The sequence below is a fragment of the Neoarius graeffei genome, chromosome 22 (genome assembly GCF_027579695.1).
Source record: "Neoarius graeffei isolate fNeoGra1 chromosome 22, fNeoGra1.pri, whole genome shotgun sequence".
In the NCBI taxonomy this organism is placed as follows: Eukaryota; Metazoa; Chordata; class Actinopteri; order Siluriformes; family Ariidae; genus Neoarius; species Neoarius graeffei.
In genome coordinates, this window is record NC_083590.1 from 1,175,669 (window position 1) to 1,192,769 (window position 17,101).

The 17,101-nt window shown below is 44.2% G+C and overlaps 1 protein-coding gene across 1 annotated transcript; it reads right to left on the reverse strand.

Annotated features, from left to right (window-relative positions):
- Positions 1-9,297: 9,297 nt before the first annotated feature.
- Positions 9,298-11,231, reverse strand: LOC132871046 (E3 SUMO-protein ligase ZBED1-like). The gene is made up of 2 exons (XM_060905200.1): positions 10,856-11,231; positions 9,298-10,313 (listed from the first exon to the last, which is right to left on the reverse strand). Exons 1-2 carry the CDS (start codon positions 11,229-11,231, stop codon positions 9,298-9,300), a joined length of 1,392 nt encoding a protein of 463 aa, XP_060761183.1.
- Between the last annotated feature and the right edge of the window lie 5,870 nt (positions 11,232-17,101).

The window sequence follows — 17,101 nt, forward strand, 5'->3', positions numbered from 1 at the left end:
GGGGACCCACCTGGAAAAATTCCGGTCCAGCCCGATCCTTGTCGAGCCATCACAAGGGTGAGTGGAAAAATCGACAAGGTAAGGCCAGGAGGGACCGAGGGCGAGTCCACAGTGACGATGGCAATCGCCCATCACATGAAAAGGGTCGTAGGGAACAAAACGGTTGGCAGCAAAACCGTCATCCCCGCTCTGACCAGAAACGGCAGAAGCGTTCCGACCGTAGCTCTAAACGCAAGGGTAGAGACGACCAACACAGTGACTCAGACCAACCTGGTGAGTTCCACTCAGAGCTGGACTCTTTAAAAGCCCAGTTGGCTGAGATTAAAGAACTGTTACAGGAGACGTCAGACCCCTCAACAGAGAAAACAAAAGAGCCCAAGAAAAATGGCAAAAAGCTATTTGCTGGCATGACTAGGCCAGGAACCACGGGTATATCTCGTGAAAGGGGGAGGAGATCCCTTTGAAACAGCAGGCGAGGGTCAGGATGTAGGGCCCCCCCTGGTGGCGAAGGCAAACACACAAGACGCACCTCTCATGTGCGCTAAAGTCTTCACCACCATTTCTCAGACACACGGCTCTCACAAGGCGACCCAATCCCAACCAACCCCTGCGACATAAACTTAGTCAGCTTCAAAACAAAACCCCACAGTCGTTGGATCCCACAAAACATGCACAAACTAGTTGCGATGAGATTAGTGCGAACACTGATCAACCAAGCGCCACGCGAGATCAAATTTCTGATGAACTTCAGTTCATGTCTTGGCACACCGAGTCCGGTGTCGAAACACCTGACATCGCGACTCCCCCTAGTGGCAAAAATCTCCCTCTATCCATCGACTCAGACACAGACACCCATTTCACTGCTGGTGTAATGGCTGCGCTGTGGAACATGTTAGGTGTCGAGGTGAAATTCCATATCGCGTACCACCCTCAATTCTCTGGTCAGGCTGAACGAGCCATTCAAGCCATTGTGAGCATGCTGCGAGAGTATATCACAAACCATGGTAAAATTTGGGACGTGAAACTTCCCTTGGTGCTAAGGGCCATTCGGTCCACCCCTCATTGTGCTACTGAAGTCACACCCTTTGGGATGATGACTGGGCGAGAGTCGGTTCTTTCCCCACATCTCCTATACAAACCAGAGGCCATGAGCGTCACGATTGCATACACCGCACGTCAACATGTCGCCGTCCTACGATGCCACCTACCGTCAACCTTTACAGGTGCCCAAACGAATCTCGATTCGAGAGTAGAAGGACACAAAGCCTACTACGCCCGAATCTCAGAGAAGTTCCTACCACCCTGGTCGAGACCTTTCGATCGTGGGAAAACCGTTCCCCGTCGCGTATCACATTAGGATCTAGGCCTAATCAAACGCTTTCATATCGATTTCCATGATAATCAAATCAAACCTTTTGCACAGTCCTCACTCCAAAAAGGGGGTGGACGACAGCTAGGCCCATCATGTCCACCTAGCTTGTACGCATCACTCAACCATAAGCGTACACTAACCTTCCCGGTCAGACTTCACCAACCCAATGAAGTAACCCTTCAGTATAACATGGTAGAAAATACTAAAATCCGCTATTATTACTAGTGTGTATTCATCGCAAATACACCTGGCATATAGTCTTGGCAGTGCTATCCTCACTTTTGTGAATCCACAAAACTTAGAGATGTGCACCTTCACGAAAGACATCCACTGGGTCTGCCCAGGCAACCCATACATAACACTACACACCTAGCTAGATAAGATGGTCTGTGTCCCCGACAGCTAGCCGCAGTAGCGCACGCTTTCTAGCCAGACCCCCCACTGCTATCACCTTCCCAGAAGATTAGGTTTGCCAACCCAAACACGAATACTTCTTTCCTTCCTTCATTTCTTCTCTTTTCTTGTTTTTTTTATGCATAAGAAATTGAACACTACATGTTTCATGTTCCATGTTTAATTTTTTTTTGATGTGGTTTTGATCTAGTTAGTTAGATAGTGATTATATGCCCAAAATGCCCATAGTGATTATATTATGCCCAAAATGCCTCTGTCTCCAACTGTCTTACTGGAACTCACAAGTTTACAGTCTTCACAGGACACCATGGACTGCACAGGACAAGTCTACCTCAAGGACTATGGACACGGCGATGATACGATACGGTGCTCTCAGTGCTACGACTCCGTCATACCCCTGAGACCAAAAGGGGGACTGTAGGTATCATGCCGCCATCTTGTGTCAGAACTACAATTCCCAGTCCACTTCCGTGTGACCTACGTCACGCGTGGGCGGGATCATCTACGTCATAATACAAGGAAACATAAAACAATGGGACAACGCTTCCATCTTTGTCTCTCACGGCTGGCTTCTGATGAATCTGGACGTATAAAGAGGCGCTCTCCACCCCAAAAAGACGTCTTCTTTCTTGCAAGATCCATCACTCAGCGAGATTTTCTTTCTTACCCTTGGCAAAGGTAAACTCTAGAGTCGCGCGATCTTTAAACTCAACCCGAGTTACAACCGGTTTACTTGCATTAGAAGTGACGTCACGACTGCAGCCCAGGCAGTCAAAAGTTAAGAAGCGATTGAATCCTTTTTAACTCAAAAGCGCTGTGCATCTTATTCTGATCAGAGACTTTTCCTCACGAATGCTGAGGTTCGGACCAAGAATCCTCTGCTTTCCACGGGAACCACCCAAGTGCTCCGCTGGACCAGAAAGTTTTCTACACCTCCATCCCGAGCAGCTCACGTGCTCCCACGGCGAGGCCTGAAACTACACCGGCGAATAGTTCTTCATATCTTGCTAAAGGCAGGATTAAGTAAGATTTTGGCATTTGGGCATAATTAGGATAGTCTTAGGAATTTGCTTTTATTGAAATAGTGTGAATTTAAACCCAGGTTTATCTGTTACATTGTTAGACACGCCGCGTGTTGATTTATTTTGGTTCTATGTTCTCTCAATTGTTTAATAGATAGGCTGCGCATGCTTCTCTCTTTTTTTTATTCTTACTAACATTATAATTTCATTATTATACATCTTGATGTCATTAAGATTTCAGTGGATTCAGTATGGTTATGAGCTAGTGGGTTAGCTACAGCTTCCCTTTTGTCTGCTTAGCAACACAAAGCTAATCAAGGCCTACCATGTGCTCAGCAGGCCATCAGGCCTGATAAACCACACCTCAGCTAGAAATCCACAAGCTAGCTTTTAGTTAGCTACGGCTAATACCCTTGTCTTTAGCAACACGTGCTCAGTAGGCCTCACCAGGCCTAACAAACACACTTTAGCTAGGCCATAGGGCCTTTAGCAAACTCACACTAGCAACACAAGGCTAAACACAGAGCTAATCCTTTGTTCTGTTTAGATAACATTCTTTTGTTTAGCTACCAACAAGCTAGGCCTCCACCACGTGTAGTTAGCTACACGAGGCTAAACACATGGTCAAGTCCTACACACACACACCTCACTGCTTGTATATATTGGTTTATTATTTTTATCTTTATAATAAATTCATTTATTAAACAAGCTGTGTTTATTTGTGTGAACAATATGAAGTCCCCAGTCTCCCTCGAATTCAAAAGGGTGCATATACAAGTTATGTAATATGGTAAGTGATTGTAATAATTTGGAAATATACCATAATTTAGCTGTTTGGTAATTTATTATTAAGCACCAGGATTAATGGTATGATTCACTAAATGATTCATTGAACGATTCACCAAATGATTCACTAAATGATTCATTGAACGATTCACTAAACGATTCATTGAATGATTCACTGAATGAGACTGATTCTATGGTATGATTCAATTCAAAGGAGTCAAATTAAACGATTCAATGGGATTGATTCATTTTAATTACTGACCTTCAAAATTTAATGAGACTGATTTAACGAGATTGATCACTTAATATCAATAATTAACTGATTGCACCCACAGTGTCTGATTCCCAAACATTACTTGGAAGGCTGTTCCATAACTGTGGGGCTTTGTAAGAAAAGGCTCTGCCCCCTAATGTTGCTTTCACTATACGAGGTACCAGCAGATAGCCTGCACCTTTTGATCTAAGTAGGCATGGTGGGTCATAAAGGAGCAGTTGTTCACTTAGGTACTGTGGTGCGAGACCATTTAGTGCTTTAAAGGTCAATAGTAGTATTTTATAATCAATACGGAATTTGATTGGGAGTTAATACAGTGTGGATAAGACAGGCGTGATGTGGTCATATTTTCTAGTTCTAGTAAGGACTCTTGCAGCTGCATTTTGAACTCACTGGAGCTTGATTATGCACTTATTGGAACATCCAGACAGCAAGGCATTACAATAATCAAACATGGAGGTAATGAAAGCATGAACTAGTTTTTCCGCGTCATGTAGTGACATTAAATTTCTTATCTTAGCAATATTTCTGAGATGAAAGAAAGCTATCTGGGTAATGTTATCAATGTGAGTTTCGAATGAAAGACTGAGGTCGATAATCACCCCGAGGTCTTTTACTGCTGCACATGAAGAAACAGAAAGGCCATCCAGAGTCACTGTGTAATCAGAAAACTTACTTCTAGCTGTATGTGGTCCTAGTACAAGTACTTCAGTTTTGTCAGAGTTAAGCAGAAAGAAATTAATAAGCATCCAGTGTCTAACGTCCTTAACACATTCCTCAATTCTATTAAGCTGGTGTCTCTCATCAGGTTTTGCAGAAACATACAACTGTGTGTCATCAGCATAACAGTGGAAACTAATACAATGTTTACGAATAATATCACCCAGAGGTAACATATATAAAGAAAAAAGCAGTGGACCCAAGACAGAACCTTGTGGAACACCGAACTTTACCTCAGTACGTCTAGAATTATCACCATTTATATCAACATACTGATAACGATCAATTAAATAAGACCTGAGCCAGGAGAGGGCTGTTCCCTTAACTCCCACAACATTTTCTAGTCTATCCAGAAGGATGGAATGATCAATGATATCAAATGCTGCATTAAGGTCAAGCAACACAAGTAGCGAGACACAGCCCTGATCAGACGCCAACAGTAGGTCGTTTACTACTTTAACCAGAGCTGTCTCTGTGCTATGATGAGGTCTAAATCCTGACTGATACACTTCATGGATGTTATTCCTATGTAAATATGAGCATAACTGCTGTACCACAGCTTTTTCAAGGATCTTGGAGATAAAGGAGAGGTTTGATGTTGGCCTATAATTGGACAGCTGACAGGGATCGAGGTCAGGTTTTTTAATCAGTGGTTTGATAACTGCTAGTTTAAAGGATTTGGGTACATAGCCAATCGTAAGAGAAGAATTTATTATTTTTAGAAGCGGTTCAATTACTTCAGGTATTATCTGTTTGAATAGACGTGTAGGTAATGGATCTAGTATGCAAGCTGAGGCTTTTGATGCCGAGATTAATGAAAGTAATTCATTTTCTTTAAGGGGAGTAAAACATTCTAATTGATGATCTGATACAGTTATATTGTTAACTACAGGGTCACTTACATTGTCTGACCTTAAATTAGTAGTTTGAATTTTTTGTCGGATATTCTCAATTTTGTCATTAAAAAAAAAAATCATGAAATTGTTACTATTATATACTGCAGGTGTGCATGTGTCTATAGTGGACTTATTCCTGGTTAATTTTGCTACAGTATTAAATAGGAATCTAGTATTATTTTTGTTATCTTCTATTAGGGAGGAGAGATACAGTATGTTGATCTCACAGCACTAAGAGCTTTTCTATACTTCAGGAAGCTCTCCTTCCACACTAATTTGAACACTACCAATTTTGTTTGATGCCATTTACGTTCCAATTTTCGAGTGGTCTGTTTTAATGTGCGAGTGTCATCATTATACCAGGGTGCTAATTTTTTGTCTCTGACCATTTTCTTTTTAAGAGGAGCTACGGTACATTATCTAAGGTATGGCGGAATGTTGACTAAGCATTCAGTTGCCTGATCAAGTTCCGCAGGGGCTGACAGTGACCGAATCAAAGTTGATAACTCTGGGAGATCATTTATAAAGCTCTGTGCAGTAGTTGACGTGAATGTACGTTTAATACAGTAGCGTGGTGAGGTGCATATATTATTACTCAGACATATGGTAGTTTGAATGAGATGAGATAATGATCTGAGATAACTTCAGACTGTGGAAGTGTGACTATATTGTTTACGTTTAACCTGAATGTTAGTATTAGATCAAGGGTGTGACCACCATTATGGGTCGGTCCTATGACATTCTGATTAATCCCTACTGAATCTAAAATGGACACAAACGCTGTTCTTAAAGGGTCTTCTGGGTTATCGAAGTGAATATTAAAATCTCCGACAACTAAAGCTTTGTCTAAGGAAATAACCAGATATGAGATAAAATCTGCAAATTCAGAAAGAAACTCAGAATATGGCCCCGGGGGCTTGTAAATAATAAGCAATGGAATTAACTGGGTAGTCTTATTTTTCGAGGCTACATACATTATATGAGTATGAAGAACTTCAAATGTATTAAATTTATAACCAGGTTTTTGTGTTACACCTAGATAATCATAATAATAATAATAATAATAATAATAATAATGTTAAATTTATATAGCGCCTTTCAAAAACCCCAAGGACGCTTTACAATTATAGACAAGGAAAGAAAAATAAATAAATAAAAAATATAATAAAAAATAAAAAGTCCACCAAGTAGGGGTCAGGATGTAATTCCCGTGGTGTAGCAGCCACAGTCCCACCAAATGGCGCACGAAAACAAGTCCCACATCTCCAGCACCGCCGCCGTGACGCCATCAGCAACATCGCTAGAACACCACGCCATGGATCCACACAGCGAGCAGAGAAGCTCCGCCACGTAGAGCGCTGGTGTGTCCCAAACCACCTGCACAGCCGCCGCGACACCACCGAGCAACATCGCTCGGAACATCACGCCAAGCGTTAAAGTGCAGAGCGCTGGACAACCACGATGTAAAATGAGCAACGAGCTCACTGCAGTCCACAGCTGGGAGTGCAGGCATCGCCCACGGCGAACCAAGGCCTGGAGGGAACCGACGCCCAAAACTGGGTCCGGAGCTACACCACAACCGGCTTTTATACAACCGGTTATTATAAATAACCGCGCCGCCTCCTCCTCTGCCAGTTTGTCGAGGCTGGTGTATATAACTGTATCCAGGAGGACTCGCTTCATTTAATGCTATATATTCATTTGGCTTAATCCATGTTTCAGTTAAACAAAGTACATTAAACTCCTGATCAGTAATGAGTTCGTTAACCATTAGCGCTTTAGATGTAAGAGATCTAATATTTAATAGCCCCACCTTTAGATCAAAGGTGCTGGCAGCAGCTGTACAGTCAGTATGATCTAATTTTAGACTGATTAGGTTACTGGAGGAAACTCTCTGAAAATTTCTACCTTTTTGTTTAGCCCGGGGAACAGACACAGCCTCAATGTAGTGGACCCTGAGTGACGACTAGCAGACAGTCAGTTTAGCCTGTTCGTCTGCTCCCTGGCCTTGGCTCTGGATTGTCAGGAATTAACTAGGCCTGTCCTGAGACTATGACCTATGCTGCAGGAAATGAGAGCAGCACCTTCCCAAGTGGGATGGATACCGTCCTGCCCTAACAGGCCAGCAGTGCCCTCAAAATTAGCCCAATTATCTATAAAGCCCACACTGTTTTCAGAGCACCACCTGGACAGCCAGCAGTTCAGTGACCATAACCTGCTGTAAGCTATATTGCCACGCCGCATTGGGATGGGGCCAGAACATACTACAGCATCGGACATCGCCTTTGCTAATTTAAACACGTCGACTGATGAAGGCATATATCATTAGCTCCTGCATGGATAACTATCTTTGAGAACCTGTGCTTGCCTAGGACCCTAAGATTACCTGCTATGTCCGGCACCCTGGCTCCCGGTATACACCTGACTAAAGCTGCTGGTGCCCCTAAAGGCTGAGCTAATTTCACGTGCCGTATGATAGAGTCCCCTATAACCAGAGGTCTTTCAGGTTTCTCAGTGGGTGCGTCACTAAGGAGAGCAAACCTGTTCGACACGTGACACAGAGAGGAGTGGTGATCCCATGGGCGAGCCTCAGCGGTAGCTTTGGCTCTACGCTTATGCTGCTGAGGCATCACCCATTCGCCCCGCTGTAAGGGCTCTAATGCCAGAGTTGGGGGATTACTAACTCGACCTAGGGCATCCAGACTTTCCCCTACAGAAACTACACTGTTCTCACACTCACTGACCTTCTCTAAAGCCTGGACACACGCTTCTAGCACTGTAATCTTCTCCGTCAGACAGCTAACTAATCTGCACTTATCACAAATAAAGCTAATAAAGCTATCACTAGTGACAGAGGAAGAATGACTAAACGTTAGAGTTGAGCCGGACACTCGGCTGAAACGAGTATCTGGTACGGATAAAGCACTTTTTCCGAGTATGAGTATTATACGAGTAATACGAGTCAATATCTGTGCTCGGACTGAATGAAAATCCTCACACAGCGTCACAGCGCCCCTCCCCGACACACACTGCTCTGCTCACTCACACAGAGAACAGCTCACTGTCTGTCACTCAGGTTCGCGGCTCTGGTTCTCCCCATTCGAATTATTATATGGGCGTAAGCCGCGCGGCATTCTAGACATGCTGCGGGATAATTGGGAGGAGGGACCTTCACAAAGTAAGAACGAAATTCAATACGTTATGGACCTGCACGCAAAACTCCACACACTCACCCACCTAACCCAGGAGAATTTACGGCAGGCCCAAGAATGGCAAGCCCGCCTGTACAACAAGGGTACGCGCCTTAGGGAGTTCACACCGGGAGATAAGGTACTCGTACTGTTGCCCACGTCGAGCTCCAAATTGATCGCCAAGTGGCAAGGACCCTTTGAGGTAGGGCTGGGCGATATGAGAAAAAATTATATCACGATATATATATATATATATATATATATATATATATATAACGATATAAATCAAATCACCATTTTTGTATTTTCTTTAATTTTCTGCTCAAAATATGAACATTACAAATTAGTAGTTCCTTCCTAATTAACAAAAATAGCTTAACAAGCCTTCAAGTTTCACAGAACCAAAACAAACTGGATGCACATTCTTTTGTTCTTTTTGTTCAAATGAATAAACTGAAACTGAAAAATAAAAACTATATACCATTTGTTAATCATTTGTGCAAATTCTAGCAGCTTTCAAATAAACATAAAAGACATATTGACGTGTAAACCTTATGCTGCAAGGAGAAAAAAAGTGCAATCCTGTACGTCAGTGTGTTTAAGGTTTTTAAGGTTTGACTGTTTACAGGTTACGAGCGAGGAAGACAAGTCTATCCACTGTCTCAGGTTTTAAAGCTGCCCTGTGGCAGGTCACAATGTTACCCCCTGTGCTAAATACCCTCTCAGAGGGTGTGCTGGTTGCAGGGATGCATAAATAGCGCTTTGCAAGGCAGCTAAGTCTTGGGAAGTTTCTTTCATTGATCTTCCACCACTGCAGTGGGTCCGTTTCGCTGTCTGCATTTGCTGCCATCAGGTAGTTTTCAAGTTCCCTCTCAACTAACTCTCTGTCATTGAGTCCTGGGCTGGAGTGCGAGTTCTTAAAGAAGCTGCCCAATGACTTTTTTTGTTTCTTCAGGGGGGGAGGCACTGCAGCCTCTCCTGCCTCTGCTTGTTCTGGTGCTGCTTCCTCTGTTCTGACTGAAGTGGACAGGTCCTCCAGCATCTCAGACACAGCTCTCATTTTGATGGCATCAATGTTTTCTGGGTTGATGTATTGCACCTTGAAACGCGGATCAACCAACGTTGCAATATCAAGCAGTTCCTCAGTAATCGGATCAGTATACTTTTCATCCAGGTATGACATGACTGTCATCTTCAATTCTTTGGTGAGCTGTGTTTCATCGTCGGCTGGCTTCAGAATCTGTGTTCTGAAAAGTTGCAGCATCGGCTTGAGGTGTGACACACTCACATAATTTTCACTGGAGAGTGAATCAGTGAATTCCAGTAGTGCATTCAGGGCCCCATGCACAGATTCCAGGACCTCTATGTCTTGCCATGCAGGAACCAGTTGTCTTGTCTTTTTGTCTGCACCTAAGACCTGAGCGACGGCTTTCTGCTGCTCCAGCATTCTTTCAACCATCTTCTGACGTGAGCCCCACCTGGTGGGTGACTCGGTCACTAACTTGTGCTGGGGTAGGTGAAGCTCTTCCTGAGCAGCAGCCAGGTCTCTATTCTTCTTCCAAGAAAAGCTGAAGGCAGCCACTGCTTTCTTACACACACCCACAGCACGCTCCACTTTCTTGTTCTTTCCGGCTCTCTCTGGGGAAAAAAAAACAGAAAAAGAGAACTAGTATGATTATTTATAATAGGCCTACAGAATATTTTACATGAGGGGCTGCATAATCAAGACAGTCTTTTTAAATTTAATAGACATGGGCCTGAATCCAACATAGTTTGAATAGGTTAGAATCTTCTGAGGTGGCAAATAATCTTTGAGAAATACATAAAGCATAATTTTAAACGGGTGGCCTAATAAACATTATGAAAAGTATTAACTCTCTAACATTGTAAAACTTTCTTGTCTAGTTTCTTTTTAAATAATTGTGTTTTTTTTAAAGATAATAATGAACATGAATTTTTCATATTTATACGACCTGAAAATATAATTAAGGCAATTCTGCTATTCAACTTATCAACAGCTGAGTGAAGTCGATGCCCAAAACACTGCAGGCGAGTCCAGTTGTTGAGGGAGGTAGCTTTCACTATATTTGCTCCACTATCTGTGGTAATGCAAACTTGTTTGCTTTCACTTAGCCCCCATGAAGCAAGCGATTCTGTCAGTCCTGATGCAATTGCTTCACCAGTATGGTCCTCGGGAAAGTATGCCGTTTGGAGGCATTTGCTCTTTAAAGTCCAGTCTTGCTCAATGTAGTGAGCAGTGAGGCTCATATATGGTTCTGACGTTCGACTTGACCACATGTCCGATGTGGTGGCAAAGTATGACATGGCTTGCAGGTCCCTCTCAACCATCCCTCTGCACTCCGTGTACATGTTTGGGATCGCTGTCTGCGAAAAGTGCTTGCGTCCTGGGAGTTGATAATGAGGGTCGATCACATTCATTAGCTGTTTGAATTCTGCCGTTTCGACTGTGCATATTGGCAGCATGCCTTTTGCAATGAAGTGTGTGATTGCATGTGTAATGTCTTTGTGTCGCTTCGATGTTTTCTCATACGGCATGATGCGGGAAAGAGCGGACTGCATGGTCTGTTGATGAAGCTTCTTTTTACCGGCATTCGAGGGGTCATTGCCGGTCTGACAGCACTCTGCGTGCTCTAGTGGGTGATACTGTTTTAAATGCTGGAAACAATTGGTGGTGTTTCCAGTCTTAGTAGGGACGTGCTTTCGGCATAATTTGCATCGTGTAACACTTTGCTGTATGTCCGATTTTAAATATCCAAAATACCTCCACACAACCGAAGATCTCTGGCCCTTCTTTTCAACAATGTCCTCCAGGGCAGTGCTCTGACTTTCCTGTTCAGAACTCCGGTCAGTCGGCTTCTCGCTCATTTTTATAATCGCTTTGTTGGAGAAATGCCGCGCTCCTGCAAACTTCACCACTGTGCGTTGCTGCTACACGTGTGTGTGTTTGTGTGTGCACGCAACCTAACTTGACGTGGCTCTCTTCCAACTGATTGGTTACGTGCGGTACTGTTTAGTTATGATTGGCTATTCGCGTGTCTGTCAAAACTTCGGATGAAGTAATTTTATTGAAGGCGTAGGCTTATCGTAGGCATATCGTATGTGTCTAATTTCTAATCATAGAGATTTTATATCGTGAATAACATCGTAATCGTAAAATCGCCCAGCCCTACTTTGAGGTCACACGGCGAGTCGGGGACGTCGACTATGAGGTGAGGCGAACGGACAGGGGTGGGGCGCTACAGATTTACCACCTCAATCTGCTTAAACTCTGGAATGAGGAGGTCCCCGTGGTGTTGGTGTCGGTGGTTCCGGAGAAGGCGGAGCTGGGGCCGGAGGTTCAAAATGGGGCATTGGCATCACGTACCTCTCCGGTCCCCTGTGGAGACCACCTCTCCCCGACCCAACTCACGGAGGTCGCCCAGTTGCAGGCCGAGTTTTCGGATGTGTTCTTGCCCCTGCTCGGTCACACTAACCTCACACAGCACCACATAGAGACGCCCCCGGGGGTGGTAGTGCGTAGCTGCCCTTACAGGCTACCCGAACACAAAAAAAAAGGTGGTTCGGGAAGAACTTCAGACCATGCTCGAAATTGGCATCGTCGAGGAGTCCCACAGTGACTGGAGCAGCCCGGTGGTCTTGGTACCCAAGGACGATGGGTCGGTCCGCTTCTGTGTGGACTATAGAAAAGTCAACGCGGTGTCTAAATTCGACGCGTACCCAATGCCTCGTATTGATGAGTTGCTCGATTGACTAGGCACGGCTCGCTTTTATTTGACACTGGATTTGACAAAGGGATATTGGCAGATCCCCTTGACTCCATTATCCCGAGAAAAAAACGGCCTTTTCCACACCGTTTGGTTTACACCAATTCGTCACACTTCCATTTGGGCTGTTTGGGGCGCCCGCTACATTTCAGTGGCTGATGGACAGGGTCCTCCGCCCCCACGCCACCTATGTGGCCGCCTATCTTGACATCATCATATATAATAATGACTGGCCGAGGCACCTTGAACACCTAAGGGCCGTCCTTAGGTCGCTGAGGCGAGCGGGTCTCACAGCCAACCCAAAGTGTGCGCGATTGGGCGGGTTGAAGTACGGTATCTGGGCTTCCACTTGGGCAACGGGCAGGTGCGTCCCCAAATTAACAAGACCGCAGCAATTGCGGCCTGCCCGAGGCCCAAGACCAAAAAGGGGGTGAGACAGTTCCTGGGGCTGGCTGGCTATTATCGTAGGTTTATACCTAATTATTCGGACGTCACCAGCCCGCTGACTGATCTCACTAAAAAGGGGGCACCAGATCCGGTCCAGTGGATGGAGCAATGCCAGTGGGCTTTTTCGGAGGTAAAGGCTGCACTGTGTGGGGGGGCCACTTCTACACTCCCCTGACTTTTCTCTCCCCTTTATGTTGCAGACCGATGCGTCGGACAGAGGGCTGGGGATGGTTTTGTCCCAGGAGGTGGAGGGGGAGGACCGCCCTGTCCTGTATATCAGCAGGTAGCTGTCGGTGCGTGAGGGGCGCTACAGCACCATAGAGAGTGTCTGGCCATTAAGTGGGCGGTCCTTGCCCTCCGGTACTACCTGCTGGGGCGCCCTTTCACCCTCTGTTCGGACCACGCGCCCCTCCAGTGGCTCCACAGCATGAAAGATGCCAACGCGCGGCTCACCCGTTGGTATCTGGCACTCCAACCCTTTAATTTCAAGGTGGTCCACAGGCCGGGGGCGCAGATGGTCGTGGCAGACTTCCTCTCCCGTCAAGGGGGGGGGGGGGGGGGGGGGGGAGTCAGCTGGAGGCCGGACGGCCGCCTGGCCTGAGTCGGGCGGTGGGGGTATGTGGCAGCGGGGGCGTGGTCAAGCGCCGGTCTGTGACAGGAGGGCGGAGTCAGGGATTGTAAGTGGCAGAGTCACTACACCTGAGAGCAATTAACCTGTGTTTGTGTGTCTTCCCAGTGACCACGCCCTATATAAGGAGGGAGAGCAGAGAGCAGAGGGGCTCAACCCTGAATGAGACACCCGTCGTGTGTGTGTGTGTGTGTGTGTGTGTGTGTGTGTGTGTGTGTGTGTGTCTGTTTGAGTAATTGTTAGACTGAAAAGTGTAGCAATAAACGCTAAGTTGAACCTGATCTCTGTCCTGCCGTCCTCTGTGCTCCACCCACCAGTATTGAACCACTACAGTAACCTATTCCTTGTTTCTGTGTTTTACTCAGGGACTCTCCGAAATTGGTGTCAGCACTTCCATGATGGGCTACTGTGTGCCAAGGACAAGAGACTACCTGGCCAGTTTGAATTCAACTCTCAAACTTGCCAGATAGCCCCTTAGACTTAGCACACTTGAGGCGGGTAAAGTGTACTGCGACTCAGTTGATCCCTCATGCAGCTCCATCATTCTGGTCACAGAGGGGCTGATGGACCTGGTTGCATCTTCTTCGAATCTCTGTCTCTTTATTACAAATTTCCAAAATCACAGTATAAAACAAACGTTCCCTAGTGTAATCAGGCCTCAGTTTCAGTGTCCATTTGATAGTTTAAATCTAAATACATCAATACAGCTGTCTCTGTTCTTCACACATCAGTAGGCAACATCTTTTACACACACGTTCACAAAAATAATCATGTCTTTACAAAAATAAACATCATTCTTTCTCTCAAGTGCAATACTAGCCTAAGAATAGGTCATGTTTTTAACTTATATAGACGTACATATCTTTAACTCAAGAAATCCACCATTTTATTAATGTAAATCATCGACGCTCTTTGGCTTTAAATGAATATTTAGATGACTTTAGAGTCAAAACATAATACACATAGGGAAAACTGCTCAACTAATGATGCATTTTTAAACACAAACCAGACATATCACTGCTACTGTACAACTTCGGGGATAACTCCCTTTAAGTTATAAACAGCAAACCTTCCCTCCTTTAACATTAACAATCATTCATTCGTAACACATCAGGATACCTACATAACTGAAATAAAATCACGCCAGGGAGTGAAGACACCAGCACACAGAGCCTCACAGTACACACGTGCTAAATGGCCAGGACCAAATCCTGACCAAAATACTTGAAATCTTGTTCTCTGCAGAGAAGAGCTAGTTGCATCTGATCAATACTTGACCTGTGGTGTGGTAATAGGTCTTCCAGTGTGAGATACACTGCCAGTATTTTGTGTTTCTTTTTTCCTGACCCAAGTGGGTTTACTACTTCAAATGCATCCTGATAAAGAATCAAGCCCAAAGAAGACCTCTCTGTATGAAGTTATTTCTCAGTAACGTTGTCCCCATCCCATACATCTTGAAAAACATCCTTAGTTTGGACTTGGGTGTGTACTTGATTGTATTGCTCTCTTACAGATTTGCACTGAAAAAGAGCTTCAAGTGTTTCTTTTATGGGGATGTACTGAGCAAAGTACTCTTTCCCTGCTTCATTTTGTCCCAGACATATAGGCACTGGTTCAATATAATTAAACTGATTCTTGAATACAGTATTTCTCTGTTGATCTGTTTTCAGTGTGTTGGTATTGTGAGTCTGGAAAAGATCTTCTGTTTTCAGATCATCAATAAGAGTCCTAATGACATCATCTGGAATCCCAAGCACATGCAATTTCTCATTCAGTTTAAAAAGGAATTGTGTTTGGCTGATGTCATGTATTGACTGCAAATTTTCAATGATTGTCTGAACAGTGAATGATGGAAGCAGCAACTTTGCTTGTAGTTTAAGATAAAAGAGAGCAAGATTCCTCAAGAACAATGTATCATCAATATTTAATGGGGTAACCTCTAAATGCTCAGTATTGTCAGCTGCATCAACCTGCATGTTACCCAGTAAATCACTATCATTATGAGTGCCACTTGTTCCACTTGCACCTGCTGGGTCAATTAGGGGTCGACCGATAATCGGCCTGGCCGATATATCGGGCCGATATTCTGCATTTTTAGGGTTATCGGTATCGGCCATAATTTCCACCAATATGCCGATAACATGCCTATTTGCAGCCATTTCGTTCCTAACGCGACTGTCACTGCACGTCCTTTCCTGCACTCGCCTCTCTGAGTTCAAGAACACGGTCCCGCCCACCACAACATCTGATTTGTTTGGCACAAGAGATATAGCCAATCGACATGTGTAGCTAAACGCTGTGAACTGTTTCAAGGCAGCCGTACGGGCACTCGGGCAGAAGCGGCACAAGGGATACAGCCAATCAACACGCGTAGCTAACCGCTGTGAACTGTTTCAAGGCGGCCGTATGGGCACTCAGGCAGAAGCAGATCGCACTTCAAGGTAAGGACACACTGCTTTTGCCACAATAAGTCACAAACACACAAGTTGCAAAAGCACAACATCATTATATGTTTACATTCTTCATCTGCTACTCGTTAAAACTGTCCATTTGCATCTGTGTAGCCAGGCAAACTTAGCTTATGGAAGGAAGCACTTGAATTAGTCTACAACCAACTAGTCTCGCTGAAACTACATGTAATGTTGTCCATAGTAAGCAGTCCCCAGCATAACGCAGGCTGCAGTCATTTTTAAATCCCCGTCTGGAAACGTTGTGAATGTGTCAGTAGTTCTACTCGAACAGTAGAATGACAGCCATACAGAGAGGTGGTCAAGGGAAGACGAAATAAAACGTAGTGTTTGTGTTCTGTAGGCTAGCGCAAGCCTACTGGCTATTTGTTATGGTGATGAGTAAACTTCATGACGTGACTCGTGCTCAAAAAGCGCATTGCACTTGTATATGTTACTTGTTAAGTTGTTACATAATAGGGAGTGATAGCCTACTTTATGTTTGATTTTACTTTTTAAAAAATGCTGCAGGCAGCTCCCTACACTTGATTTGTTATATAAAAACTACTTGAAGTTGGTAAGTCTTACTTAGTTCTTAGTGTAAAAGAACCCAGAGTGTATTTTCATTTATTTTCCACTGAAAATGGTGAGCTGTAATATAGTAGGGAGTGATTTATTTTTTTATTGGTGAATATTTATTTTATTATTATTTTATTTCTCATTTTATTCTAACTAATGTTTGACTTTATTGTACAAATGCTGCTGGCATCTCCCTGCACAAAATTTCATGTTCAATTTTACAATTAAACATACATTTCATGGATATGAAGGTCTGTGTCAGTGTGTGCTATGTTTAATTTCATGTGAATTATAATGTTTACATTTATCGGTTGCACATATCGGTTATCGGCATCCCAATTCCATAATAATCGGTATCGGCCCTGAAAAAAAACATATCGGTCGATCCCTAGGGTCAATGATAGACGCCATTAGATTTCCCTCTGCTGTTTATGTTTTCTGGACAAATGAGATGTAAAAGTTGATACCACAGTAAATGTCTTACCACAATGCATAAAAGGACATGCAACTGCTCGTCCTTCTTTAATGTGAACTTTAAGG